Source organism: Eptatretus burgeri, chromosome 13 (assembly GCF_056783735.1).
Source record: "Eptatretus burgeri isolate ZD-2024b chromosome 13, Ebu_testis_v1, whole genome shotgun sequence".
Classification (NCBI taxonomy): Eukaryota; Metazoa; Chordata; class Myxini; order Myxiniformes; family Myxinidae; genus Eptatretus; species Eptatretus burgeri.
Window position 1 is genome coordinate 26325316 of NC_140973.1, and position 27722 is coordinate 26353037.

The following is a 27722-nucleotide window of genomic DNA, read 5'->3' on the forward strand; positions in this document are numbered from 1 at the left end:
ATAATCGGACTAATATTTACTCTGATTATGGGTTCGTTATGTATTTTGCTTTTTCTTTTTGGTTTATAAAAAAAAAAAATTGGAATTTTTTTTTATCGGATACCTACTTCCGGAAAGGAAGAGGGCAGCCATCTTCCTCATCGTAACGGCTGCTGTTTTTTTGGGGGTTTTGTCGTCCAAACTTAGTCTCGATCCTGTTATTCACGGCGATTTTATGTCTTTATTTTACACAAACGGTGAGCAGAGAAGTATGTGAATGAGGCAGTTTGCCTTTTCCTCTTTATTACAGAGACAATCATGTGTGATGAAAACTCGAATTGTGACAAGATGGCGATGTGAGCGTCTTTTAGAGATTGGGATTGATGTGAGCGTCTTTTAGAGATTGGGATTGATGTGAGCGTCTTTTAGAGATTGGGATTGATGTGAGCGTGGTGGAGAGATTGGGATTGATGTGAGCGTGGTAGAGGGATTGGGATTGATGTGAGCTGGGTTGAGAGATTGGGATTGATGTGAGCGGGGTGGAGAGATTGGGATTGATGTGAGCGGGGTTGAGAGATTGGGATTGATGTGAGCGGGGTGGAGAGATTGGGATTGATGTGAGCGGGGTTGAGAGATTGGGATTGATGTGAGCGGGGTTGAGAGATTGGGATTGATGTGAGCGGGGTGGAGAGATTGGGATTGATGTGAGCGGGGTTGAGAGATTGGGATTGATGTGAGCGGGGTGGAGAGATTGGGATTGATGTGAGCGTGGTGGAGAGATTGGGATTGATGTTAGCGGGGTTGAGATTGGGATTGATGTGAGCGGGGTGGAGAGATTGGGATTGATGTGAGCGGGGTTGAGAGATTGTGATTGATCTGAGCGGGGTTGAGAGATTGGGATTGATGTGAGCGTGGTGGAGAGATTGGGATTGGGTGGAGAGATTGGGATTGATGTGAGCGGGGTTGAGAGATTGGGATTGATGTGAGCGTGGTGGAGAGATTGGGATTGATGTGAGCGTGGTAGAGAGATTGGGATTGATGTGAGCGTGGTGGAGAGATTGGGATTGATGTGAGCGTGGTGGAGAGATTGGGATTGATGTGAGCGTGGTGGAGAGATTGGGATTGATGTGAGCGGGGTTGAAAGATTGGGATTGATGTGAGCGGGGTTGAAAGATTGGGATTGATGTGAGCGGGGTTGAAAGATTGGGATTGATGTGAGCGGGGTTGAAAGATTGGGATTGATGTGAGCGGGGTTGAAAGATTGGGATTGATGTGAGCGGGGTTGAAAGATTGGGATTGATGTGAGCGGGGTTGAAAGATTGGGATTGATGTGAGCGTGGTGGAGAGATTGGGATTGATGTGAGCGTGGTGGAGAGATTGGGATTGATGTGAGCGGGGTTGAGAGATTGGGATTGATGTGAGCGGGGTTGAGAGATTGGGATTGATGTGAGCGGGGTTGAGAGATTGGGATTGATGTGAGCGTGGTGGAGAGATTGGGATTGATGTGAGCGTGGTAGAGAGATTGGGATTGATGTGAGCGTGGTGGAGAGATTGGGATTGATGTGAGCGTGGTGGAGAGATTGGGATTGATGTGAGCGTGGTGGAGAGATTGGGATTGATGTGAGCGTGGTGGAGAGATTGGGATTGATGTGAGCGTGGTGGAGAGATTGGGATTGATGTGAGCGTGGTGGAGAGATTGGGATTGATGTGAGCGTGGTGGAGAGATTGGGATTGATGTGAGCGGGGTTGAAAGATTGGGATTGATGTGAGCGGGGTTGAAAGATTGGGATTGATGTGAGCGGGGTTGAAAGATTGGGATTGATGTGAGCGGGGTTGAAAGATTGGGATTGATGTGAGCGGGGTTGAAAGATTGGGATTGATGTGAGCGGGGTTGAAAGATTGGGATTGATGTGAGCGGGGTTGAAAGATTGGGATTGATGTGAGCGGGGTTGAAAGATTGGGATTGATGTGAGCGGGGTTGAAAGATTGGGATTGATGTGAGCGGGGTTGAAAGATTGGGATTGATGTGAGCGGGGTTGAAAGATTGGGATTGATGTGAGCGGGGTTGAAAGATTGGGATTGATGTGAGCGTGGTGGAGAGATTGGGATTGATGTGAGCGGGGTTGAGAGATTGGGATTGATGTGAGCGTGGTGGAGAGATTGGGATTGATGTGAGCGTGGTTGAGAGATTGGGATTGATGTGAGCGGGGTTGAGAGATTGGGATTGATGTGAGCGTGGTGGAGAGATTGGGATTGATGTGAGCGTGGTGGAGAGATTGGGATTGATGTGAGCGGGGTTGAAAGATTGGGATTGATGTGAGCGGGGTTGAGAGATTGGGATTGATGTGAGCGGGGTGGAGAGATTGGGATTGATGTGAGCGTGGTAGAGGGATTGGGATTGATGTGAGCGTGGTAGAGGGATTGGGATTGATGTGAGCGTGGTAGAGGGATTGGGATTGATGTGAGCGGGGTTGAAAGATTGGGATTGATGTGAGCGGGGTTGAGATTGGGATTGATGTGAGCATGGTAGAGGGATTGGGATTGATGTGAGCGTGGTAGAGGGATTGGGATTGATGTGAGCGGGGTTGAAAGATTGGGATTGATGTGAGCGTGGTGGAGAGATTTGGATTGATGTGAGCGGGGTTGAGATTGGGATTGATGTGAGCGTGGTGGAGAGATTGGGATTGATGTGAGCGGGGTTGAGGGATTGGGATTGATGTGAGCGGGGTTGAGGGATTGGGATTGATGTGAGCGGGGTTGAGGGATTGGGATTGATGTGAGCGGAGTTGAGGAATTGGGATTGATGTGAGCGGGGTGGAGAGATTTGGATTGATGTGAGCGTGGTAGAGGGATTGGGATTGATGTGAGCGTGGAAGAGAGATTGGGATTGATGTGAGCGTGGAAGAGAGATTGGGATTCATGTGAGCGTCGTGGGGGGTTTGGGATTGATGTGAGAGGGGTAGAGAGATTGGGATTGATGTTAGCGGGGTTGAGAGATTGGGATTTATGTGAGTGGGGTTGAGAGATTGGGATTGATGTGAGCGTGGTGGAGAGATTGGGATTGATGTGAGCGTGGAAGAGAGATTGGGATTGATGTGAGCGTGGAAGAGAGATTGGGATTGATGTGAGCGTGGAAGAGAGATTGGGATTGATGTGAGCGTGGAAGAGAGATTGGGATTGATGTGAGCGTGGAAGAGAGATTGGGATTGATGTGAGCGTGGAAGAGAGATTGGGATTGATGTGAGCGTGGAAGAGAGATTGGGATTGATGTGAGCGTGGAAGAGAGATTGGGATTGATGTGAGCGTGGAAGAGAGATTGGGATTGATGTGAGCGTGGAAGAGAGATTGGGATTGATGTGAGCGTGGAAGAGAGATTGGGATTGATGTGAGCGTGGAAGAGAGATTGGGATTGATGTGAGCGTGGAAGAGAGATTGGGATTGATGTGAGCGGGGTTGAGAGATTGGGATTGATGTGAGCTGGGTTGAGATATTGGGATTGATGTGAGCTGGGTTGAGATATTGGGATTGATGTGAGCTGGGTTGAGATATTGGGATTGATGTGAGCTGGGTTGAGATATTGGGATTGATGTGAGCGTGGAAGAGAGATTGGGATTGATGTGAGCGGGGTTGAGAGATTGGGATTGATGTGAGCTGGGTTGAGAGATTGGGATTGATGTGAGCTTGGTTGAGATATTGGGATTGATGTGAGCGGGGTGGAGAGATTGGGATTGATGTGAGCGGGGTGGAGAGATTGGGATTGATGTGAGCGGGGTGGAGAGATTGGGATTGATGTGAGCGGGGTAGAGAGATTGGGATTGATGTGAGCGGGGTAGAGAGATTGGGATTGATGTGAGCGGGGTAGAGAGATTGGGATTGATGTGAGCGGGGTGGAGAGATTGGGATTGATGTGAGAGTCGTGGGGGGGTTGGGATCGGTGCGAATGCCGTGGGGGGCATTGGGATCGGTGCGAGCGCCGTGGGGGGCATTGGGATCGGTGCGAGCGCCGTGGGGGGCATTGGGATCGGTGCGAGCACCGTGGGGGGCATTGGGATCGGTGCGAGTGCCGTGGGGGGCATTGGGATTGGTGAATGGCAACGAACATGTATGATGGAACTATACGAAGAGAGATTGTGGGTACCAGCAGCTTGTCGCCATTCCTGGTGAGGATGAAGCCAAAAATAGGATTTCCCGTCCTGAAGCTCATCCCGGTCAGGAGCAACAGTCTCTCAAACCCCCTGCAGACCCCCTTAGACTCTGAATGTTTACGGACTCACTCACTCACTCACTCACTCACTCACTCACTCACCTTCAGACACTGCTCAATTGCATAACCTCACCTGACTAAAGTCCAGGTGAGCTAAAATTTATGCTTTGCTATGGAATCTGTGGCTGGCTCATTGGTTTTTTGTTTTATTGTTTGTTTTTTGAAATTACTATTATTTTTATGTTTGTGGTGGGGGTGTGAGGTGGGAGTGCTTCTGCTTAAAAAAAAAAGAAAAAATTCCTGCTGATTTGTAAAAATGGTTCTTGCAGTATCCCCCATGGGGTGTGTCTTGTTTTCTACCCTCGTGTCAGCTTTTGTATTTTTCCATTTTCTCATCGGTTGTAATTGGATGGGTGCAGAGCTGTCTGGCAGCCCCTCAAAAAGACGTCGTCAAGATTTCAATTTCAAAACGAGCGTTTCTGGAGACGCCAACTGGAGGACTGAAACGATTTTCATGTCAACGTCTTCACCCCGTCACGGCAGTTTATGTCGACCACCTTGCAGCATCGTGCCCCACCAAAAGCCGCACAGTCGTAGGACTCTTGAGCACAGTTTCGCAAACTTTGACATAAAACACCACAAAGAACCCTCAATAGTAGTTGTCCACAGTCAAAGAAAATGTCTGTCAACATCAACCGCACCGTCTCTGACCAGTTCTACCGTTACAAGATGCCTCGCCTTCTAGCAAAGGTGAGAAATTGAATTGCACTTCATCTCGATCACATTAACTTTTGTGTTCAACTTGGTTTTGTCGACCCAACGATAACTTGATGACATCCTCAATTTGATTTTAAAGGACATTATTGATGTATTTCCGATGTCCACCGGAGACACATTCTGCCACATTTGTAATTGTTTTTCTTTTTTGATATTTTCTAGGTTGAAGGTAAAGGAAATGGGATAAAAACAGTTGTCGTCAACATGACTGATATTGCCAAGTCATTGAACCGACCTCCAACTTGTAAGTACCAATGAACTATGAACCGCTGGGTACACTATTATGTTGGTGCTGAGCTCGTCTACCGAGTGTCCCCTTTATGCAAGTTTTGCTTACATGTCATCAACTTTGATTGAAATCGAGTCCAGGGTACGTTGTCGCTTTTTCCTTCTATTACTCTGGTTTTATGGCTGCTTTTCCCCTCAGGGGAAACTTTTTATTTTTATTTTTTCATGAGAGGATACTCACTTTGAAACTTGTGAAGTTAAACAAAGACAGTTTGGTTCTGTTCAAGCGTTGCAGCCTTTGGTGGCTTTAATGTTGTCCACTCATGTCTGAATTGAATCCTCTAACTTGGCTTCACCTCAGTTCTCATCTTTCTTTGCAACACTTTCAAAACCCTGTGCTGGAGTAAAATTGGCTCAAAACGATAACTTCTGCTTTTTCAAAAATATAAAAAAAATTCTGAAAACCTTGTTACTTGGAAAAAAGCAATTTATTTATTTATTGTTGACAAGTATATGCTGATCGCCTACGTTTGTTTGTTGCTTTGGTTGGTTGGTTTGTCTGTCTGTCTGTCCAATCGTTCTGATATTTTTGGAGATTAATGTCACCGACTTTGCGACGGTCGCGCATTGAAGTTTCGTAAAATTTGATCGACCAAAGGGTCAAAATAGGCTAAAAGGCCAATTTGAGCCAAATTTTCTGAAATGCTTAAATTTCATCCCATTGACTTAAAATTTGAACAGGATTTGCATTTCAGGTCGATGAATCCAGCCACCTATTACTTTTAAGGTTCGCATCGATGAAAAGGTCAACCAAACATCAGCCAAATTTTAAAATTGTTTCTAAATTTTCATCTGATTGACTTGAAATTTGAAGACCATTTGCATATCAGGTCTCTGAATTCAAGCACCAATTATTTTTGAGATCAACATCAGCCAAAATAGTGGGGCAACTTAGCATAACAATTGTGCATTTTGTGAGGAAAGCACCAAATTTGGCACACTAGTGGCCTATCATATAATGAACAGATTTGGATATTGGACAATCTCAAATTCAGCTGCTGATGGCTGTGGCAGCCATTTTCCAAAATGGCCGCTAGCGGTTACTATAATTTCACTCTAACATTGGTTTGAACATTTATTAAAAACTGAATTAAGAAAAACATAACCTATGGCTGCTAATTATTTGTTGTACCGGACGACTATCTCACTCATAGAAATTGGTTGTTGAGAATGGTGGCAAACGAATCGAGGGCTGCGTCTGATTGATATGAATACCAACATCGCTTATGTAAAGTCAGTGGTTGTTGAGCATGGTTGCAAACGAATCATGGGCTGCGTCTCATTCATATGAATACCAACATCTCACTCATAGAAATTGATCGAGAGATGTCTGATTTAAATGTTCTGAATCAGTGACACAGTCTGCTCTGTTAATATTCTCTCAATTTTGTGAGCACTCTCCCTCACACACACACAAAAAGCTGTGCATTCAAATGCGGCCTTTTTGCACTTGCAATGCTTCAGACAGCTCTTCTTGCACTTGCACGATACTAGCTCATAGCAGGTGTGGGCTGCTTTGGGTAGCTTCGTCCAGTGTGGCTCGTACACCCCCTTATTCTTGACCCAGCCCCAGCTGGATGGAGGAGGCAGCTCTGGCATTGGTAGCAGTGTTTGACCCCACACATGGCCTCCTTGGTAGGCCACCCTCTTCACATGCTCCTCCAGAGCTGCCTTGGTTGGCGGGATCAGCTGCACGTTGTTCTTCTTCGCGAAGAGTTTCTTCCGGGCCTTGTCAATGTCGTTGCACGTGCTGGTTCTGTCATAGAGCAATATGACGAACCTCTCGATGGTGTGCAGAGGATAGCTTCAGCAGTGCATCTGTAAGTTCTGGCAGAATGGTCCAGATTGTCCAAGCAGTCTTCTTACCATGGCCAGCAAAGCTAGATACAGTGTCTCACCCAGTCAGAGCGTGAAACATTTGGAGTGCCTGTGCCTTCTCTGGTCTGAGGCCAGCTGCTATTTCGTGGGCTGCCAGGTACCGAAAACTCTTCCCAGTGCCAAATGCTAGCCACAGTTCATCTTCTGGTTGCAGTCCCTGGGCCACTGACACAGCCAACACCACGACATTGGTGTCAACTGTCTTGATCAGTATCTTGTGGTGACCATGGTTGGCTGCATGGGATGTATGCAACAACATGTGGCTGCATGGGGCGAGCAAGGCCAGGTCTTGCAACGGTGGCTTGCTCAGGACTGCCTCTCCATCAGTGATAACCAGCTGCTTGTCATCCTCTTCAAACCACCTGAAGATACCTTCTGATAGGAACTTGAACAGCTCGGTCTTGTTGGTGTCCACTCGGAGGAAGTTCTGCCAGTTTCCAGGTATAACTGCTGCTCCGACCATGCGTCTGCGCACTCCTTTTCCACGCTTTGATCTTGCATTGCCTTTCAGTGAATCGGCAACGTAGCGGTCCCAGACCAGGTCCAGGCGTGACAGTCTGAAGCTTTGTTGACAGGTACGGTATGAAGTCATCAAAGTTCTTGGCTACCGCAGGCTTCAGCATCTGGACAATGACTGCCCCATCAAGAACTCAGCTAGTGGTATCAGGAGCCTCTGATTGGGCATTGGAGAACTCTTCAAAGCATTTGAGGAGATCACTCTTTGTACCAAGACGGAGACTTTCTCCATCCGAGAGAGCTGGAGGACACGCTTGATTCTCATGACGAAAGAACTCTTCAAGGTTTCCATCCCTCGTCTGGCAACCGATGTAGAGCTGTGAGAAAAGTGCCACGTCGTTCCTGAGAGAGGCCAGCTGCTGTTTCCCTTTGCTCATACTTCTCGGGGTGGAAGTGCTAAACACTTCAGTGTTTGCTCAAGTGGAAGTGCTAAACACTGAAGTGCCAGCTTCAGCTTGTTCCGACGAATTTCATCATCAATTGGCTTGGTCCTTTCTCCCAGGCATTCTCTGGTGAAAGCCTGGAACTGCTCTTGGCCAATCTTCTTCACATTCCTGACATTCTCAACTGCAGCAGGACCTGCAATTTCCTTTGTGTCAAGGACAACCAGATCCATGCTCTCTTCCTCAAAAGGGTTGCCAAGCTCTTCTATGACGCTGGCACCGTGAAGGCAGAATGGAAATCCATGCAGAACCTCGTAACCCAGTAATCCGTGACTGAGATAATCCTATGACCAAAATGCACCCCGCAAACCAAACTCAACTTGATGAATTACGGTTAACAATGGGATAGCACAGAGAACTCTATGGGCACAGAACAAAATAACAATGAATCGAGTCAACAAGTGTAAGCTGGCAACTCAACCGTGCACGATTCCAGGGTCAATATGCACGCACACCACTTCTACTACCATGTGCCAAGCCGAAAGTGCTATGAATGTTTATCATTGGTTTTCATTCAGAATCTGTGTCTTAATAAGACTAATTAGTCCACTTTAACTTTTTTTTCTCAACCAAATAAAATTGTTACTTTCTTTGACCATTATTGGAGCTTTATTAGTAAATAAACTTTCACTATCAACCTGCATTCCTTTCCAGTAAAGCAGATGTGTCATAACGGTAACCACTGGCGGCCATTTTGAAAAATGGCTGCCACAGCCATCGGCGGCTGAATTTGAGATGGCCCAATATCCAAATCTGTTCATTATATGATAGGCCACTAGTGTGCCAAATTTGGTGCTTTCCTCACAAAATGCACAATTGTTATGCTATATTTAGCTAAGTTGCCCCACTAAAAGGCCAATTTGGGCCAAATTTTCTAAAATCCTCTATTTTCATCCGATTGTGAAGAGCATTTGCATATCAGGTCGCTGAATTCAACCACCTATTATTTTTGAAGTCAATATCTGCCAAAACGTCAACATGAGTCGCATTTCTAAAATTTTCTAAATTGTTAATTTTAATCCGATTGACTTGAAATTTTAAGGCCATTGGCATATCAGCTTACTGAATTTAACCACCATTATTTTGAGGTCAACATAGGTTAAAAGGTATAGGCTAAAATTGTCAATTTGATTCCGATTGATTTGAAATTTTAACAGGATTTTCATATCAGCTCACTGAATAGAACCACCAATTATTTTTGAAGTCGGCACATGCTAAAAGGTCAACATCGACCAAATGGTTAACAACTTGGGATCACTTTCTTAAATTCTCAATTTGCACACGATTGACTTGAAATTTGAACAGGATTTGCATCGTAGCGGTCCCAGACCAGGTCAATGAATTCAACCACCATTTAATTTTAAGGTCAAAAGGTCAACACAGGCCTAATGTCTAAAATTGAGAGATGGGGCCAAAAACTATATATATATAGTCTGGTGTTGGCGCAGTGGTTAAGGCAGCGGCTTGGGATCCAAAAAGTCCTGAGTTCAAGCCCCGTTGGGCCACTGAATTATTACACCAGGGGGTTGACTCAGCCTGTCATCCTTCCGAGGTTGGCAAAATGAGTACCAGTGTACTGGGCCCGTGTATACCCCGGTTAAAATAGGTGTACCACATCCCTGTGTTGTAAAAGGCGACCAGGGTTGCGTCAGGAAGGGCATCCGGCGTAAAACGTGCCAAATCACTATGCGGATCATACGGATGATCCGCTGTGGCGACCCTTAACGGGAGCAGCCGAAAGAAGAAGAAGAAATATATATATATATATATATATATATATATATATATATATATATATATATATATATATATATATATATATATATGTATGTATATGTATTGTTGCGAATTCGCGCGGACGGCCACGTAACTCGGATCGCGGCACGTCGCCCACCGGACTGACAATTCAGTCGTGACCCTCCGGGAACTATCGCCCGGAGCCAGTCACGGGTGGGCCTTTCGACCTCACCACAATCGGCCACCCGCGTCGGATAGGGTTGTTCGCCAAACTCGACCTACCTAAGTACCCACGCAGATGGTAAACCGGGCGATCGTACCTCGCCGCAGGTCGACTCCGGACATGAGCCGCTTGGGTGGCCGTTCCGTACTATCGGGATAACCGAGCGGTGTTATCGTCGACCTCAATGGTTCAGATTATTTACCCGGCGTTTTGCACCCACTACGAACCCTTTACGTGAAGCAGGATGGAGATTCAATTCGGAAAAGACGAAGCGAAACAGGAAAACAGTTCACACACTGCACATTTATTTCCCGTCACACGGAAAGCACGTATATACAGCCATACAGTCAAAATACACATAAAGCAATTAAAACAAAAAAAGCAACAACGACGCAGAGTTAACACCGACTACGCGCACACACGGCAACACTTATACAGCTTTACTTTACAGATGGCGCCAACACACATTTACACAAAAGCAAAGAAAAGAAGCCACCCTCATAGACAAGGGGGCAGACAGGCCTGTAGGCCAAATGTGCGCGTGACCAGGAGGAGCGGCCAGGTCCGCCAGACCGGGGGGGTCCTACCCGCGTCCTTGTGACGCGTTGGCGGGCGAGCCACAAATGTGGCCGCGCGGCTGTGCCCCGACTCCGTGCTCCTTGGTGGGTTTCGTTGGCACGATGTTTGGAGTGGGGTGAGAACGGGGCCCCCTTTTGCACTATCTCAGTGCGGGGGAAAGGGGGAATTGTTGATGCCCTGGGGGAGGATAATGGCTGGCTGGCTTGGGTCCCGCGCCGAGCGATCCCACACCGCGACCTCATCGCCGACCGCTGTCCTTATGGCCTCGGACCCGAGCTCCCTTGCCTGCAGTTCCACCGCTCTCACTCGCCCGACTCTCTGCAACTCTTCTCTGCGACTCCAGAACCCAACTCCCTTCATTCGCCTTGCGCTCGCCTTCTTATAGGCTGGCAGGAGCAGCCAATATGCAAATATTCGAATCAGAATGACCTCGGGGCGGAGCCACGCTTGCCCATTGGTCGGAGGAAACGGGGGCGTGAATCTCCCCTGATCCTAGAATTTGCATATATCGACTTCACACACACACGTGCCTGGAGGCGGGGCCAAGCCGCCCTGCGCTCGCTATTTGGACGGAGGAAAAGTGGGCGTGTAGCGTTTTTGATCCAAATTTGCGCTCGCGGCTCGGTGCGTTTGGCACCAATCGCCGAACGGGCCCGAGACAGCCCGATGTTCAGTGTTTACAGGTGGTGCGGGAATGGCCGTAGAAGGAGAGAGGTGAAGGTGGTGGAGGGTTTTCGGTGGTGGTTTGATGGTTATGGTGACGTTTGGGAATGGCGGTTGTGCGATGATGTGGGAGCGTAGATGGTCGCGGTGGCGTAGTTGTTGTGTGATGGCGGTTGAGACGTGGTTGGTTCAAAATAAAGATAGAACAGAAAAAATGGCTAACTCAAAGCGTCGCAGCCCGGATGAATCACATAAATTCCCTCTATACAACGGGTTTGGGCTAACTACACATGTACTTAGAGATATCTCACCTCCAGGCCCTTCGTGGTGTAATGCGAATTTCCACAGCCGTAACAATATATACATATATAATCTCAAAAAGTTGTGAAGTTGTGACAAAACAAGGTGGATGAATTGCTTCGGTGACAAGAACAAGCAGATTAGATTTTGGTTTGGATCCAACCCATCTTTGGGATACAAAACGTGAACTGTTCCACCTGGCAGAGGTATTCGCTCTACTAAGTGCTGCCGTTCTACTTTTTGCTGTTTTGCCAAGTGTCGCTCTGAGTGATTGATTTTTTTTTCACCGTTGTTTGTCATCTGCATTTTGACAAACTTTCAAGCCCTATTAAACTTGATCATTGTTCATGTTTATTCCCTTTTTCATGCAGATCCTACCAAATACTTTGGTTGTGAGCTGGGAGCCCAGACACAATTTGACGTGAAGAATGATCGCTATATTGTGAACGGCGCGCATGAATCCAACCGCCTACAGGACATGCTCGATGGTTTCATAAAGAAATTTGTTCTTTGCCCAGAGTGCGAGAACCCGGAAACTGTTCTGGTGTGTGAGTTGTTGTGGTGTTGAATTTGCCTTCCTTTAGTTCTAATTGATTATCAAGTGCATTTAACTGCCTGAGTGAAGCTATCGAAATGCATATCTCTGCTTTTTCTTTCCTTTGAGATTTTGATTAAAAACCAAAAATTCCCCTTGTGTATCTAGTTACTGTGACTTAAGTTTTCTTATTTTAGTTGGTTGTTTTGGTTTACCATATATAGAGTAGGTAATACATTTGATTGGATACAATGATGGCATGTGTGCGTGCATATCTCAGATCCTGTATTGAGTGACACAGGAAATGATTGATCCACCTCATTTCTGACCACCTTGATGCATGGATTTAAAGTATATGCTTGTGTGTTTTTTTTTGTGTCCCTTTAAAATGATGACCTGTTTTGGGAAACCCTTTGTACTCGGCACTTATGGTTGTCTTTCCAGGTGGGATCCACTGCAATTGCCATTTATTTTGGCCGCTTAGATCTTTTTTTTTCTTTCTGCAATGCTCATTTTTATATGACATGAAAATTGTCACAATTTTCTATTTATTTATTTTTTCACCTTGTTTTTCAGCACATTAATGCCAGGAAACAGATTATTTCGCAGACGTGCAAAGCTTGTGGTTTCCGTGGCATACTCGATACAAAGCACAAGCTGTGTACTTTTATTCTGAAGAATCCCCCAGGTGTGTCTCCATGCAAGTCCGTTTTCACTCTTAGCAATAATTTCTCCCCTCTTTTCATGCCTATACACACAGGCTTGAGTGCTTTTGAGGGTTGAGTGGGGGGGTGGGGGGGGGGAGAGCATATTTTTTTCAAAGTTATTTGAATGCAGAATCCAGATGCTTGCTCATATAAACGTCACAAATTTAACAAGTGACATGTTTTAATGCATTAATAAGAAAATATTGAGTGGTTAAGGAAGTTGTCACCATAAGCTCATTTGATGGAACCATTTTTATTATGAAAATCAAGGGAAGTGCAAAGTGCCCCTCCCTTTATATGGGACGGTTTCTCTGGATGCAAATTTAACGCAGGGACTGAAAATTCATTTCTCGACTTCTGGACCAAATCGGCTGCAAATTTCAGAAGTAAATACTTCTTACTTTGAGGTAATATGTTCCACATTTCAGCAACGTCGATTTCCGCGTTCTTTAGTTTTTAACGAAAAGCCTCAATTCATGTTTGTGTCAGTCCGTCCTCACAAAATGTGTTGACGCTCATATCTCAAAGACTAGATATATACATTGAAACGAGTTGAAACTTGGAATATACATCGGACAATGCGTCTAATGTCTTTCGAAACAAACCACCCAAGTGCCATAGTTTTTGATTTTTTGCTCGTATTCAACTATTCACAAATAACTCAAACATAATGCAATTCTGCTTGGTTTCCACCGGAGGGCAGCACACTCCATCATATATGGATATGCATTTATAGATCAATTTATTTGTGCATCAATTAAGTCATCCACAATTGTACATACTCATTACCCTGTGCTCACCAAGCGAAAAGCTGGGTTAAGGCATCGGTAGCGTACGTACATTTGTGGACCTGGCACCGTGGGGAGACCAAGAGGGATGGACTGCCTTGGGTTGCTTGCTGGAATCGCAGGCCAACGCATACGAATAACTTTGTGACACAGCGGGTTGCTAATTGATCGCGAACGCCAATAACTCGACCGCGTGACTTGTGGTCCTCCGTCTAAAACCGCTTACCTAAGGGTCACGTGATCTCGTTACTGGGGAACACGCCCTCGGTATGTACTTACTTTAACCAGATCAGATGCAGCTGAGCGGAACTGCCAAGTACGTACTGGCTACGAAACAGTTCATTGGGGGAATAACGTCCTGGCTAAGATAGCGTGCGGGCCATGCGAGACCGATGAAAGAAATTACGAAATCGAGTTGGGAACATTTCAAAATGGCACATTTATTTAACAAAAGTGAGGAAAGGTATGTGGCACAATGGATGGGATTTATTGGTATGTACAGCAGGGAACGCAAGGAATTTGTGGGGTGCGGAAAAAAGACAATCAATCTTACAAAGCAAACGTAGAGCAGAGTTATCCCGTATACCTTTTAGTCTTAATTTATGCTTGGACACGCACGCACGCACGCACGCACGCACGCACGCACGCACGCACGCACGCACGCACGCACGCACATACGCACAGAACAAGTGAGATTAAGAACTGATTGTTATTTCAACGTAGAATTGTAGCGGACTTCTCCCACTACCCATGGACCCCTCCACGTGCTGCAACCCGTGTTTGGGCCCGTGTGAAGTCCTCAAATTGCCCTTCCCGCATCCCCTCCTCGTCCCTTCCTTTTTTCCTTGTAGTTTAATGACTGGATGAGGGCAGTGGTGATGGTCATAGAGGAGAGGATGGAGTTTGTAACTTAAAAGATGTGGAGGCAGAGACAGATACGGTTATCTCCATATGTGTCTGGACGGTGGTTACATCCAGGTGGTGTTTGTCTCTGGAAGTGTGCGGGTGGTGTTTGTCTCTGGGCGGTATCTATCGTATGACCGGTATAAAATGGATTTCAGACATTATTTTGTTTCCATCTTGACTGTTATTCTATGCAGTCAGTTTGATGAGACGGTATGATTAACGCTCCATCGCACGTCCTCTTCCGTTCTCACCTCACGCTGCCTTTCCTTCCCTCACCCTACCTCACTCCCTCATCCTCATTTTCCTCTCCCCCTCCTCACCCTTCCCCACTCTCTCTCCCTTCTTTTTATTCCCCCACTTGTGGTATTCCCATCAGAGAAGTGACAAGTGGTATTTGCTCATATTAAATATGGCGTGCGTGCATGCGCATTCGAAAATCGTAGAACAAAAAAAAGGCTCGCCCAATCACCAAGTTTTTGCATACTTGTTGATAGTTCCAGTACCCCGGGGCAGGTGATGAACACAAAGACCACCCCCCCTCACTTCAAATGGTGGGGGGGGAGAGACTGCTTGCCAATGCTCCTGAAGGGAGTGGGTGTTTCTAGTCCATGGAAATGCAGAGATTTCTCATGCCTGTGTGCCAAGCATATTGAGCCATACCTATTATGGTATCAAGTGATGCAGATGTTCATTTTTGTTTTCAATTTGATGAAGTCGTACAGATAGATAGATATATATATATATATATATATATATATATATATATTTTTTTTCCCCTCTCTCTTCTTTCTCTTACCAGTATCTAAAAGATGTCATGTATTTATATTTGAAACATTTAGAGAGTGCTGAAACCCCAGCAAGCAAGAAGGACAAAGACAAAAAACCTGGAAAGGAGCGAAATGGTTCCGTTGCGAGCTCCGCTGCAGAAAATGCTGCTCAACGTGCCAATGGAGGCGATATTGATGCTCCTGAAGCCGTGGTATGCTGATCGATGATCTTGATTTTTATTTTTATTTGTTATTAATTCCCTTCAACCATTGATTGTCCTGATTTAAGAAATGTGAAGCCGCTGTTTGACCTTAGCATTTTTATCGTTTGTTACTTTTAACAGGCAATCGAGCTAGCATTTAATAGTCTTGACTTAAGCGTGTATCTGAGATGAAGATGCAAAAAAGGAGGAGCAGGGCACGATGTATTTTGTCCATCTCTTATTCAAAGCAAAATGGAGTAAGCCCTGAATTTTTGTTAAGTATTCAAAATGTGTCCTCATAAAATCCCTACCCATTCAGATGCATTGTGAAACTACTCAATTTGTTTCCATGCACAGGGATTATAGCTCTACAAAACGACCTCCCAACCTCCTCCCCCCCAGTTTATTAATTTTTTTTAAAATAAATAAATGAATAAAAGTATTACTGTCACATCATGCACATCTCACCTTTCTCACCCATAATATTGTTTTTCTCCATCTCTTCACTGAAGCTAGATTCCAGTCTGGTAATAATCAAGCCCCATCCTGGCCAAGCACATTGGTTCCCAGGCTGTCAAAATGCCAACAAATCCATTGCGTGTGTTCAATTTTGTGCTGTTGAAACAGGTTGATGTGGTAAAGGAGGGAATGTTGAAAGTAACAGAGGGGAAGTGGAGAGACATTACACTGGAAAAATCCTGCCAAGCCAACACATGCCCCTGAACAGCCCTTCTTCCTTTGTCCCTTGTCGATCTATGCAAATTCTAACGAAGTCACTGATCCTCGGGTCACCTACGTGTGTGTATGTGCTCTCCCCCCCTTGCTGGGGCTAAGTTTTCCAAAATCATAACTACATATATTCCCCATTGTCTTCCCTTCCACCTTCCCCATAATTCTTGGCTCCAAGTGAACCAGGAACCAGTTATAATTTGTCTTGTAAGATGTTGTCAAAATCTTGCCCTCTAGTTTTTAACTTCCTGCTTTCTTAGCATGATGGAAAGGAAGAGGATGACTGGTGTGAGGAGACAACTGAAGAGGCCTGCCGTCGCCGTATGGGTGAGATGAGTGAACATGCCCGGAACCTGACACTCACTGATGATCTGGAGAAACCACTGGAAGAACGTGTTGACATGTTCTACAACTTTGTCAAGGTTGTATATTGGCTGTTAGGGTTAGTCTCGTACATAACCGTTGTGTCCGTTTGCCCACCCACCCACTTGTCCATGCATTTTTTTTTCAATTATGTTCAACTGGTTTGACCCACAGAAATTCCACGAAAATATTATGTTTGTATATTTCACTTGGGTGTAGGAAGACGGCGTATGTAGCTGACACTAACAAAGACAAATTTAAAATTATTTTTACAAAGTGTGATAAAGATAAATATAAACATACTTACCATGGTCAAAGCACATAAGGTGGGATTTCCTCCAATACAACATCTCCTAACTATGAAACCTTATCTGAACAATTCACATTCAAATTTCTGTTTCAACATTGATAAAGATTTAAAGATAAACAGATACTTGGCACAGGTCGAAATGTTAGGTTGAAATGCTGGGTGGGATTTCCATCGATGTGCTTTGGCCATCATCTATATCCATTGTCTTCCAAAACCAAAGTGAAATGTGCTCATGAGAGAGAGATGGAAATGCTTTGTCATAACTCTATCCACAACTTTTTCAAATATTATGCAATATATCAATTTTAGCCCCATCTCTCAATGGTGAAGCATCTCATGAAAAATTAAGAAATTCCCGTATCCGGATCTTCACCAAAATTTCATTGATTCATCTTTGTCACACACCCAACCTGTTCACCAAGTTTCGTCCGAGTCCGTCCACAACTTTTTGAGGTACATTGCTCACAGACAGATGGGTGAAAACATAACTGCTGTTAAACTTTGGCGGAGGTTGGTACTACTACTACATCTACTACTACTACTACTACTACTACTACTGCTAATACCACTACCACCCAGATTGCCATAGCACTACAAAACCACCTCCCAACCCCCCCCCCCCCCAAAAAAAATAGTATTATTGCTTCTTCATGTATTTCTCGCATTTCTCACCTTTCTCACCTTTCTCACCCATAGTATTGTTTTTTTTTTGCCATCTCTTCACTGAAGTTAAATTTCAGTCTGTTTATGATGAAGCCCCATGCTAGCCAAACAGATCGGTTCCCAGCCTGTCAAAATGTCAACAAATCCATTGCGAATGTTCAACTTTGCACGCACCTATGTCACACATGACACTTTTGAGTTTTTTTTATTTTTTTTTATATTAAGTCTAGGCTCTCGTAACGATCCACCACCACCACCACCACTACTACTATTATTACCCACCACCACTGCTATGACTACCTCCTACTAGTACGACTACCCACCACAACTGCATTTACCTTGTAGGGGTAAAACGTGTTGTTTTTCATATGCAGCGCAAGTGTGATGCTGGCACACTTGACCAAGCTGATAAGGACTTGTTCGTTGAAGCTGAGCGCTTGGATGTGAGGAACATGGGACCTCTCATCCTGAGTGAGCTGCTCCTGGATGGAAACGTCCGTGATCAGCTGAAGAAGTACCGTCGCCACTTTCACCGGGTTTGTGCTTTGATTTGAATGGGGAGAAGGAGAAGTGGTTGTGCTTCCTTTGTCGTATTGATTTCTGCACTCTAGTTTTGAAATATTAATGTGAGTATTTGCAGTTCTGGATTAACCCTTCACGTTTGTTTGTTTGTTTTTAATAACCTTAGCATGTGCACACATCTCTTGAAATGTTTTATTTTTTCATACCTTCTGCATTCCTGACATTGTTGATGAATTAATTATTGAAGGCTTTAAAAAAAAAAAAAAAAAACATTTTAGAATATATTATCCAATTGCATCATCACGTCGCAGTTCTTTTGGAGTTTTTAATTTTGTGTCCGATTCTCAAATGAATGGAAATTGGCTACAACATTAAACTACGAAAGACCTGCTTTCATATTTTACCATTTGAGCTCCTTCATTGTTTTCAGATCAGGAACTGTTTACTACACTTGCTATTGCTGCACGTATTCTGACATTTGAAGGATTTCCTGACACACACCACACACACACACACACACACACACACACACACACACACACACACACACACACACACACACACACACACACACACACACACACACACACACACACACACACACACACACACACACACACACACACACACACACACACACACACACACACACACACACACACACACACCATTGTGTTTGTCGTCCCCTTTTAAGCAGATCTGGAAGCCTGGATAATTGCATTTGAAAGAAACATCAACTCCTCTGGCCTTGCTTGGGCTGTGAAAGCAGATCTTGCTGCTCACTGTAGCTCCGTACAGGATACATAATAACTGCATTGGTGTACATACGAGGATATTGTATTCGTGACCTTTAGTGAACAGGTCATAAAGGTCAAGAACATAACGAGCTTGCCAATAAATGTCGAGAATGTAAGGTTCCCGTACTGCAGTGTAACGCTGCAGTCAGACTTTCCCTTTGGTGGCCTCCAGTTGGCAGCATGATCTGAAACCTGCGCGTAGCTGAAGGAGTTGATTCTATTGATCGTCTCTGTTTCCCCCCAGGCCTCGTTTATCGTGTTGAACCTGCATTCGAATGTGACCTTGCATTGCCATTGCTTTGTCATTACAAAAGCAGGGACATAAAAGAGACATTTCCCTGTATTTGTGAGGACAATTCTACCTCCAAGTCCTGAAACTGCCTTACATATCCCCTGCGATATTCTTATTGTAAAGTATTTGATGTGTACTTGGAGTGCGTAAGTGGGCTTCTGAAGAGGCCAAAGTGTACGACGATCAATGGATACGTGATGTCCATATTTTGCTTTGTCCAATCAAAATGAACGTTTTATTATTATTTTTTTTTCCGGTGGATCAGGAAAGGTTACCAAATCGGCGAGATGCACTTAACTGTTTGGAGTTGATTGCATCCGGGATAAAAAATACATTGCCTTTACTGGATTTGAGTTAACAAGTACAATGATGAAGTTTAACATGGATGTTAGCTTTTGTTCCTTTTTCCAACCTTACCTGTTATAGTTTTGTTCACAAGGTGATTTAACGCATTTTGTGTTATTTCCTAACTCCAACCGATGTCAAGCCAATGGATGTCACATATAGTTCTCTCCCTTGATTTGAATTTTCCATTTTACAAATCCGTCATGGCTAATAAAAACACTTCCAATTGGAAGGGCACTCGATGGAGCATATACTTCCGCCACATAATGCCTGATCCACGAGAACATATCGGGCCCCAATACATTTTTGAGATATCATGCTATACAGACATGATAGAAGTAAATATACACCACAACTTTTAAAGAATTTATTTATTTAACATTTGAAGTACATTTGATCCATTTTAACACATACACTAGTATTTTGTCGACTTGCCATTTGCAGATTTCAATGCTTTTACTCTTTCAGACATAGAACTGATGAGTTCTGAATTTTTCTCTTGTGGGATTTCTGCCCAGGCTTCATGCAAACGGGTTAGCAGTTCTGCCCATGATGTTGGTTTCCTGCACTTTTTCCGCACAGTTCAATCCAATATGGCCCAGAGGTGTTTAATGGGATTCATCTCAAGAGACTGACTAGGCCATGGAAGTCGCTTGATCCCATTTCTGTCCTGCTATTCTTTGGTCTTTTTTGCAGTGTGGCATGGAGCTCCATCTTCCATGAACAGTGTTGTTTTTGACCATCTGACCAGTGGAGAAGGCAGAGATGACTATCAACGATAGAAATGTGTGTCGTAGTGTTGATGTGCCAACACACTCCACAAGCTCTGACCGACCAGTGCTCCAGATTGCTCCCCACACCATCACTGAAAAACCACCATGTTTGACAGTTGGCTGCAATCTGATCAAAGAAAACTCTTGATTGGGAAGTCTCCAGACCCATACTCGTCCACTGTCAGAAAATTGAGCAAATTGGGACTAATCTGAAAAAATTACAGTTTGTCATAACTCCACGGGTCTGTTGGCCATCTCGTCAGCCCACTTTTTTCTCCTTTGAATGTCGGCTGGTATAAGAGGAGGTTTTCTCCTCGCTGCTCTCCCTTAGTAGCCCAGTTGATGAAGGTACCACATGGCAGTTCTTGAGCTAACTTGGATCTCCTCTGCATCATTTGCTGCCTTACAACGGGGAGTTCTCAATGGACTGCTTTACAGCTCGAAGACATCTTTCTGAAGGCCCAGATCAACCAGAACGGGAAGCTGTGGATTCTTTGCCTTCGCTAGTGAATTGCACAATCACCTGATTGACCGTAGAAAGCAGAATGTCAAGGTTCTGAGTTATCTGATGCTGGCTGACTCCACCTTCCAAATGGCAACAATTCGTCTGAAAATTAGAAAGTTAATGTGCGCTTGTGCTCCCTGGGTTCAAGGTATAGTTAATTGTCATACAAGACCCAGGAACTCGTTTCTGCAAAGAAATACAATGACAAATCACTGAGTAAAGCTTGATATGCAGATGAAATGAAGAAATTTAAGGTGTCTATTTACTTCTGTCATGTCTCTGTATATTGTTTTTGGCCCCATCTCAATGGTGAAGAATCACTTTAAAAATTAAATAACTCTTGTATCTAGATCTGGATTCTGATCTTCACCAAAATCAAATCAATTAGTCATAGTCACACACCCAACCTGTCCACCAAGCTTCATCTGAATCCGTCCACAACTTTTTGAGATATTGTGCTATATATTCGTTTAGCCCTATCTTTCGATGGTGAAGAATCACTTTAAAAAATTTTTTTATCGGATTTGGATCTTCACCAAAATTGAATCAATTCTTCCTTGTCACACACCCAAACTGCCCAACAAGTTTCATCTAGATCCATCCTCAACTTTTTGAGATATCTTGCACACAAACAAACAGACAGAGAGGGGTGAAAACATAACCTCCTTCACCCTCGGTTGTGTTGTCGACCTAAATCTTCCATCGGTCCAACTCTTTTGGAAATTTATTCTCTCAAACGGTTATCTTGGTATTGCAACAGAAATTTGGCAATTGCACTGTTTTACCATTTTGAATGTCTGACATTGACAATTTTATTTTCAGCATATCAAATTATTTTATGGCTAGAGTACCGACATGGTAAAAGTATTTTGAATCGTTTAATGATTGGGATACAAATGGCAGAGTTATCGTCCCACGGAAATGCTGCTTTGTTTCCCCCGACTCCGTACAAGAACATGAAAGTTCATTCATAGACCGGCTTCGACCTGGAAATGGAAATAGCACACTTATTAAAGTTAAAGACACTCCTATCTGGAAGTACCACACTGAATTTATCACTTTTTTATATCTTGGCAAAATGACAAATATCATTTGTTCTCCTGCTAATCGGTTCTTGCGATGTTCCCTTCCCCCTAAATTAACGGTTGAGGTTGCTGGCTTAAGATCTTAGGGTCTTGAGTTTGAGCCCCTGTCGTGCCATTAAATAACACCAGGTGGGTTGATTTCGCCTGTCATCCTTCATCCTTCATCGGCACAAGCGTGCTCCCAGCAATGATGCAACCAGCAACCACAGATTTCATTCAAAATAGTAATAAGACCTTCCCCTTCCCCCTCTCAGTTTTGCCACGGAAATTCTAAAGCACAGAAGTACCTGCTGGGTGGCTTTGAGTGTGTCGTGAAGATGCACAAAGAGCAGCTACTTCCACGTGTGCCCCATTTGCTCAAAGACATGTACGACGCAGATCTACTGGACGAGGAATCGATTTTGGGTTGGGCTGAAAAGGTATGTTTCTAAATACTGCCAGAACCTTCACTGATTTTGCTGTTATCATCTTCATGTCATTATTCAATGTACTCGTCTCATTTTGGAGTTTGTACTACAAATGCCTTTGTGTGACAAGTTTCCATTCATATAAGCGGTGGAATCGAAAGTGAGTTTTGTATCTGATGCTTGTTCTTTTTCATGCTTTGATAAGTGGAGAGGGGAAAAAAAATGGAGATGTTTGTTTAACTTGCAGCAACCCTCGGCAGCTCACAAAAGCATTGCTATCTCAGCATTGTTTTCAAGGTGCACTTATCTTGTATTAATTTATTTACTTCGGCGTTAAAAAAAAAAAAAAAATTCAAATGCTGAGTTTCCGGTAAACCTGACCTTTTCCCCAATCATTCTGACCAACCCCAACTTTATTTATTTAATTGAAGTACTTTGGTGCTTTCAGTAGTTTGTGGAATTGGTGACCTGAAAAGGAAAACTGGATTTGAGACACGGATGGAATATGAAAAGAAAACAAATTAGAGAGTTTGTGTCAAAGCCACCCAATGCTCGCCTGTTTATACATTTATCGTTTTTAAAAGACTAGTCTAATAATATTTTTTTATAAAGCATTGCAGTGAAGTGTGATCCAAATAATTTTAAAGCAATATATGTATTTGTATATTGTAATCAGTAAAAAATAGTGTGGTAGATAAAAACATAAGAAAGGAAATAACTTGCACCAAAAACTTTAACATTTTCACATTCACGCTCAAGCTCACGCCGGGGTATCGCTATAGCTCTATTCTTCAAACAGGCAAGCTAAAAATGGAATGTAGTAAATTTACAAAAGTCAAGATATGGTCAAATTAATAAAAATAATATTCACTATATCATCTGATATTGTATGTAGGGTTCTCCAACGACTTGATTCCCACAGCGTACTTACGAAAGGAGGAACAAACCCCAAAAAATGCACAGCAATTGGATGCACAAGGAATACCATTTACTGCATACCATTTCTTCCTGGAGTGCGAGCACGGTCAACGCCCCACTTGAATCAATCGTAGCCGCTTCGGACAAGTGTTGCTGTGAATCGCTATCTTGATTGGTACCACTGAATAATGCATAAAATTCCATATAACAATCTCTTGAGAGCCAATTCAAAGTGAAATCCAATTTGAAAGTCGCCCCACTTTACTATTTGGTTAAAAAAAAATTCCCTCAATGTATCGCTGGCAAAAGCAAAATGTTGGTCATCACATGAACATTGTGTTTCCCTTTCGATAATTTTTATTTTTACGGTGAAGAATCGTCAATGCGATCACATAACAGCCCAAATACAGCTCTCTCACCGGAGGCAGGTCGGTGGTCTTTCTGTCTTCTATAGTCTCCTCTCCTGCCTTGCTCCACCTGCTCTGTGTGTGATCTGTCCCCCCCCCTACATTTCTGCAGGGTGCTCAAGGTCTGCCAAAAATCCCCTTCTGATGAAACTGCCAAAATCAAGAATCACTGCTCACCTTCACTCTTTCATTCCTCTTTTTTTCCTGCCTCTGGAACAAACTCCCACACACTCTTCAATCCCACTCCTCCCTCCAGATCTTCAAAACAGCTGTTCACCACCATCTCACATGTTCCCCCATCCAAAATCTTGATCTTTTCCACCCCCATTAATCAACCCGAAACCCACCTTCAAATTCCCTGTTTTCCTTCCTGAAAGTCCCTGTAGTGACATCTTGCTTACTCCGTGTACCCTGCCCCATCCCACTCCCGACCACAGATATCGTGTTGTCTGTTCCCCACTATTTTGTGCTTCCCTCTCTTGCCCCTCTTGTCCACTGCCTTTTATGTTTCTGTGTGCTAGCTCTTCCACTAGTCTTGACTTGGTTTTCAAAAAATAAAAATAAAATTGGAGTATCAGGAGGAACCTGACTCGGCAAAGATGGAGTTAGAAGGAACCTGAATAGGATTCAGATTTCGGCTCTTACTCGACCCTTAAAACCCGTTCAGATGCAGGCAAGTCAGCCCTACAAATGAAATTGCCAAAAATATTTATCAACAACAAAAACAAACCCTGGTGTTTGTCAAAAACCCACTTCAACTTGGACTTCAGTATCTCTTGCAAAAGACTTCCTCCGAGGTATTAAAAGGATCTTTTAACAGCAAAATAAATGAAAATCTGAAAGTTATAAATTGGAGCCATGCAGGGGATTGGGCAGTAGCAGCTCCCACCTGTGCATTATGGTTTCTTTCCTTGCTTTTTTCATCCAGGGGGGCTCCTCTTGGTTTTTGGCTCGACCATTCCCCTGTGCAGTTAGTAATTTACAATATCAAATGGGAAAATGTGCCTTCAACTTTGCTGCGTTTCATGAAGTGCACACTTTCTTCCTTGGAGGGGCAATGTAGTGGTCCATCAGTATGTAGCCTTGATCATCACAGAAGACAGTTCCCATAACTTTTTGAGCAGAAATTGTTTTTTTAATTTTTTTCTCTTATTGGGGATTATTTCGTGATGCCACTCTGTTGTCTGTCTTTTGGACTTTGATTGCACCTAGATTTCACCCACTGAGATTTGCTCAAGCTTACTTGAGCAAATGCAATCACTTACAAAAACATAAAAAAATAAAAATCCAGAGGAACGATTTGCCGCTTTCACAGATTTCACAAAAACAGGTCTTTGTGTTCATGGTGTGCTGTCCACCCATTGGTTAATGCACAACAAAATAAAGGTTTGAGCATTTAATGTTTCATTACCATACTCAACTGACTGCCTTTGCAAACCCATCCTCTGTGTTGACACAGACATTGTTCTCTTGGCAGGCAACATGTTTGTTAAAATTCACACGGCAATGCCTGGGATGGCACAGATTTGTTACCACAGCATCGAAAGGGGTGATATTTATATGAAATGTTTATTTGTTCCATTAGATTTATTATCCCCTTGCTTAAAAAAAAAATACAAAATAAAAAACGTGGATATTGTAGGTTATCTCCTCCACCGTTGTGCAGAAATGCACCAAACTTGGTAGTTGTGATCACAACGTGGCAAGGTGTGAGAGCTGAATCATTTTGACAGCGCTCCCCGGGGGCAGGCTTGAAAGTTGAAATACAAAAAAAAAATGCAATTCTGGGCACATTTTAAAACTTTTATTGAAATTAAATTTAGTATATGCGATCAACATTGGTGGATGCATGGAACATGCAGCAATTATTGTTTATTTTTGGATTTGCCCCCTTCCTCCCCTCGGGGTGGGAACCTTGCATGACCGGGGTCAAAACGGAAATGAAAATTTAATTTGAAAAAAAAATTGATATTGGGTCATTCCTTGTGGAACATTTTGCAATCTTTCAACTTTACTTTGCGTTTGTCGAAGTGTGCGGATTTGCGATGGCGTGCCATCGACTTCGCTGTCATTATTAATGGGCATTTTTTTATTTTCAAGTTCTGTTTTGTGTGACTGCTAGTTACTCGAGTTGTGTCCGTAGGTCAACTGCTTGAGTATTCAGATTATCCCGTTCGTCTGCAGAATAACTACGAGTGCAGCGAGATGCACCAAATATTGCACAAAGCTTCATATTTTGAATGTTGAGCTCACAAAGAAAAAATATATAAAAATAAATATAGTGCAGGACTCTATTTACTTGCATTGTTGCCATGCGACAACAGAGATCCCAACATGAGAATTATTCACCATTGAGAGATAGGGCCAAAAGGATATATATATATATATATATATATATATATATATATATATATATATATATATATATATATATATATATATATATATATATATATATATATATATATATATATATATATAATTTTTTTTTTTCAAAAAGTTGTGGATAAGTTGGTTTGGAAACAAGAACAAGCCGATTTGATTTTGGTTCAGATTTGTATGCAGATCCAGCTTCTCAGGGGGATACAAAATACAAGCTCTTCAGCTTAGCAGAGGTGTGCGCTCTTCCGGATGTTGTTCTTGTTGCTACACGTGTTGAAAGCTGTTTAAGTGTCAGTTTGTACCAAATGAGGCTTTTGTTTTATGTGGATGTTTGCAGGTGTCAAAGAAATATGTATCCAAGGAGCTTGCTAAAGAAATTCGTATGAAGGCAACACCCTTTGTAAACTGGTTGAAGGAGGCAGAGGAAGAGTCTGAGGATGATGATGATGATGATGATGAAGATGAGGATGAGGAGGCAGATGATGAGGAAGACAATGTTGAAGTATGTGATTCAAACATCTTGAATTTTTCTGAACAAGTACTCAATTCATGTTGTCCCTATAAATCACACTTTACATTATCACCCATGTTTAGCATTGTACTGGGCTGGCGGGATAGCCGACAGGTATGCACACTCACTTTGAAACTGTCATCCTGCGTTTGAATTTCGACCCGGCTAAAACCTGTCGTCCCCGTGTTTCACAGGTTGGGCGATTCATCAGTGTGTGTGCCGTCCCTCAGATGGACGTTAAACGTTCATTCCATCTGCCGGCATTTGTTGGTGTTATTAAAGATCCCACAATGCCCTTTGCAATGAGAAGGCAAGTTATTGCTGGCACTCTCTCCAAATTCCTGCTCTAATCGACGGGGGGTTACTGCATCAGTGGCCTGCAAGAACTGATGCTAACCCACAGCCTCATCTGCATATGAAAGCAGCAATGATCGTTATACAAAGTCCTGGGGTTTTTTTTTGTTTTTTGCTTCCCATGCTTGGTTTTCTTTTCTTTTGCTCTCCCTTTTTGTTTGTTTATGTTTATTGACTCACCTCTTCAATACCAAATTTGTTCAAAATGTGGTGTTGTAAGTCATTCGCATTCCAACATCTCCAACTTCTTTTGAGAGGTAAAGCTGCTGCCATTTGAAAAATTATAATTTTGCACCCCAACCCCATTGAGATCACATTCCACCCTCACCCTATTGACGATTGAGGATAATATCCTTGTGCCTGATTGTAATATTGTAGATGATGAGGGGAATTATGTTCACATTGCAAAGCTCACCTGAGCAACCCCTTGTTTGTCTCAACATCATTGTCCCTTTATGCAAGAACAATAAACTTTTAAATCTTTCTCTTTTAGTGGGGGCGAGTTTGTGGAGTCAGGGTCGAATGATTTGCATGTCTCGGTTGACAAATTTGGCTCGCCATGACACACTGTTGATACTGAGCTGTGCTTTCACTTCCACCATTTCACTTTTATTTTGCAGGTGTATTATGAAAAGAGGAACAAGCCCATGCAAACAGTTTCAGCCAAAGGAGATGAAGATGACCTTGATATCGATGCAATATAAGCATGCCCCGTTGATTAAATACTTTGCTTGCAGTTTTGCTTTTTTGCCTAAATGTCCTGGTTTTTGATAAAAGCATTATAATCTGTAAATGATAGTTATGTTTTTTTTCTTTAACTGCTTTACAAATAAAATGATTGCTTGTTGCTTCAAGAGTATCCAGAA

At 43.4% G+C, this 27722-nt stretch overlaps 1 protein-coding gene across 2 annotated transcripts; it reads left to right on the forward strand.

Moving 5' to 3' along the window:
• Positions 1–82: 82 nt before the first annotated feature.
• EIF5 (eukaryotic translation initiation factor 5) lies at positions 83–27710 on the forward strand. Of its 2 annotated transcripts, none has more exons than XM_085851807.1 (11): positions 83–236; positions 4603–4933; positions 5123–5204; positions 11959–12131; positions 12699–12810; positions 15363–15502; positions 16483–16644; positions 17933–18094; positions 22132–22296; positions 26329–26493; positions 27477–27710. In XM_085851807.1, the coding sequence occupies exons 2-11, from the start codon at positions 4862–4864 to the stop codon at positions 27558–27560; spliced, it is 1317 nt and encodes a 438-aa protein (XP_085707933.1). In that variant the 5' UTR covers positions 83–236; positions 4603–4861; the 3' UTR covers positions 27561–27710. The 2 variants fall into 2 exon arrangements, with proteins under 2 accessions (XP_085707933.1, XP_085707934.1); XM_085851808.1 differs by having other exon boundaries at positions 96–248.
• The last annotated feature ends 12 nt before the right edge of the window (positions 27711–27722 follow it).

Excerpts from the sequence above, each read along its gene's own strand:
- EIF5 (XM_085851807.1), top strand. The coding sequence starts at position 4,862 with ATGTCTGTCAACATCAACCGCACCGTCTCTGACCAGTTCTACCGTTAC. Across the intron at positions 15,503-16,482 it reads TTGATGCTCCTGAAGCCGTG|CATGATGGAAAGGAAGAGGA; the intron begins GTATGCTGATCG and ends CTGCTTTCTTAG. Across the intron at positions 18,095-22,131 it reads ACCGTCGCCACTTTCACCGG|TTTTGCCACGGAAATTCTAA; the intron begins GTTTGTGCTTTG and ends TCCCCCTCTCAG.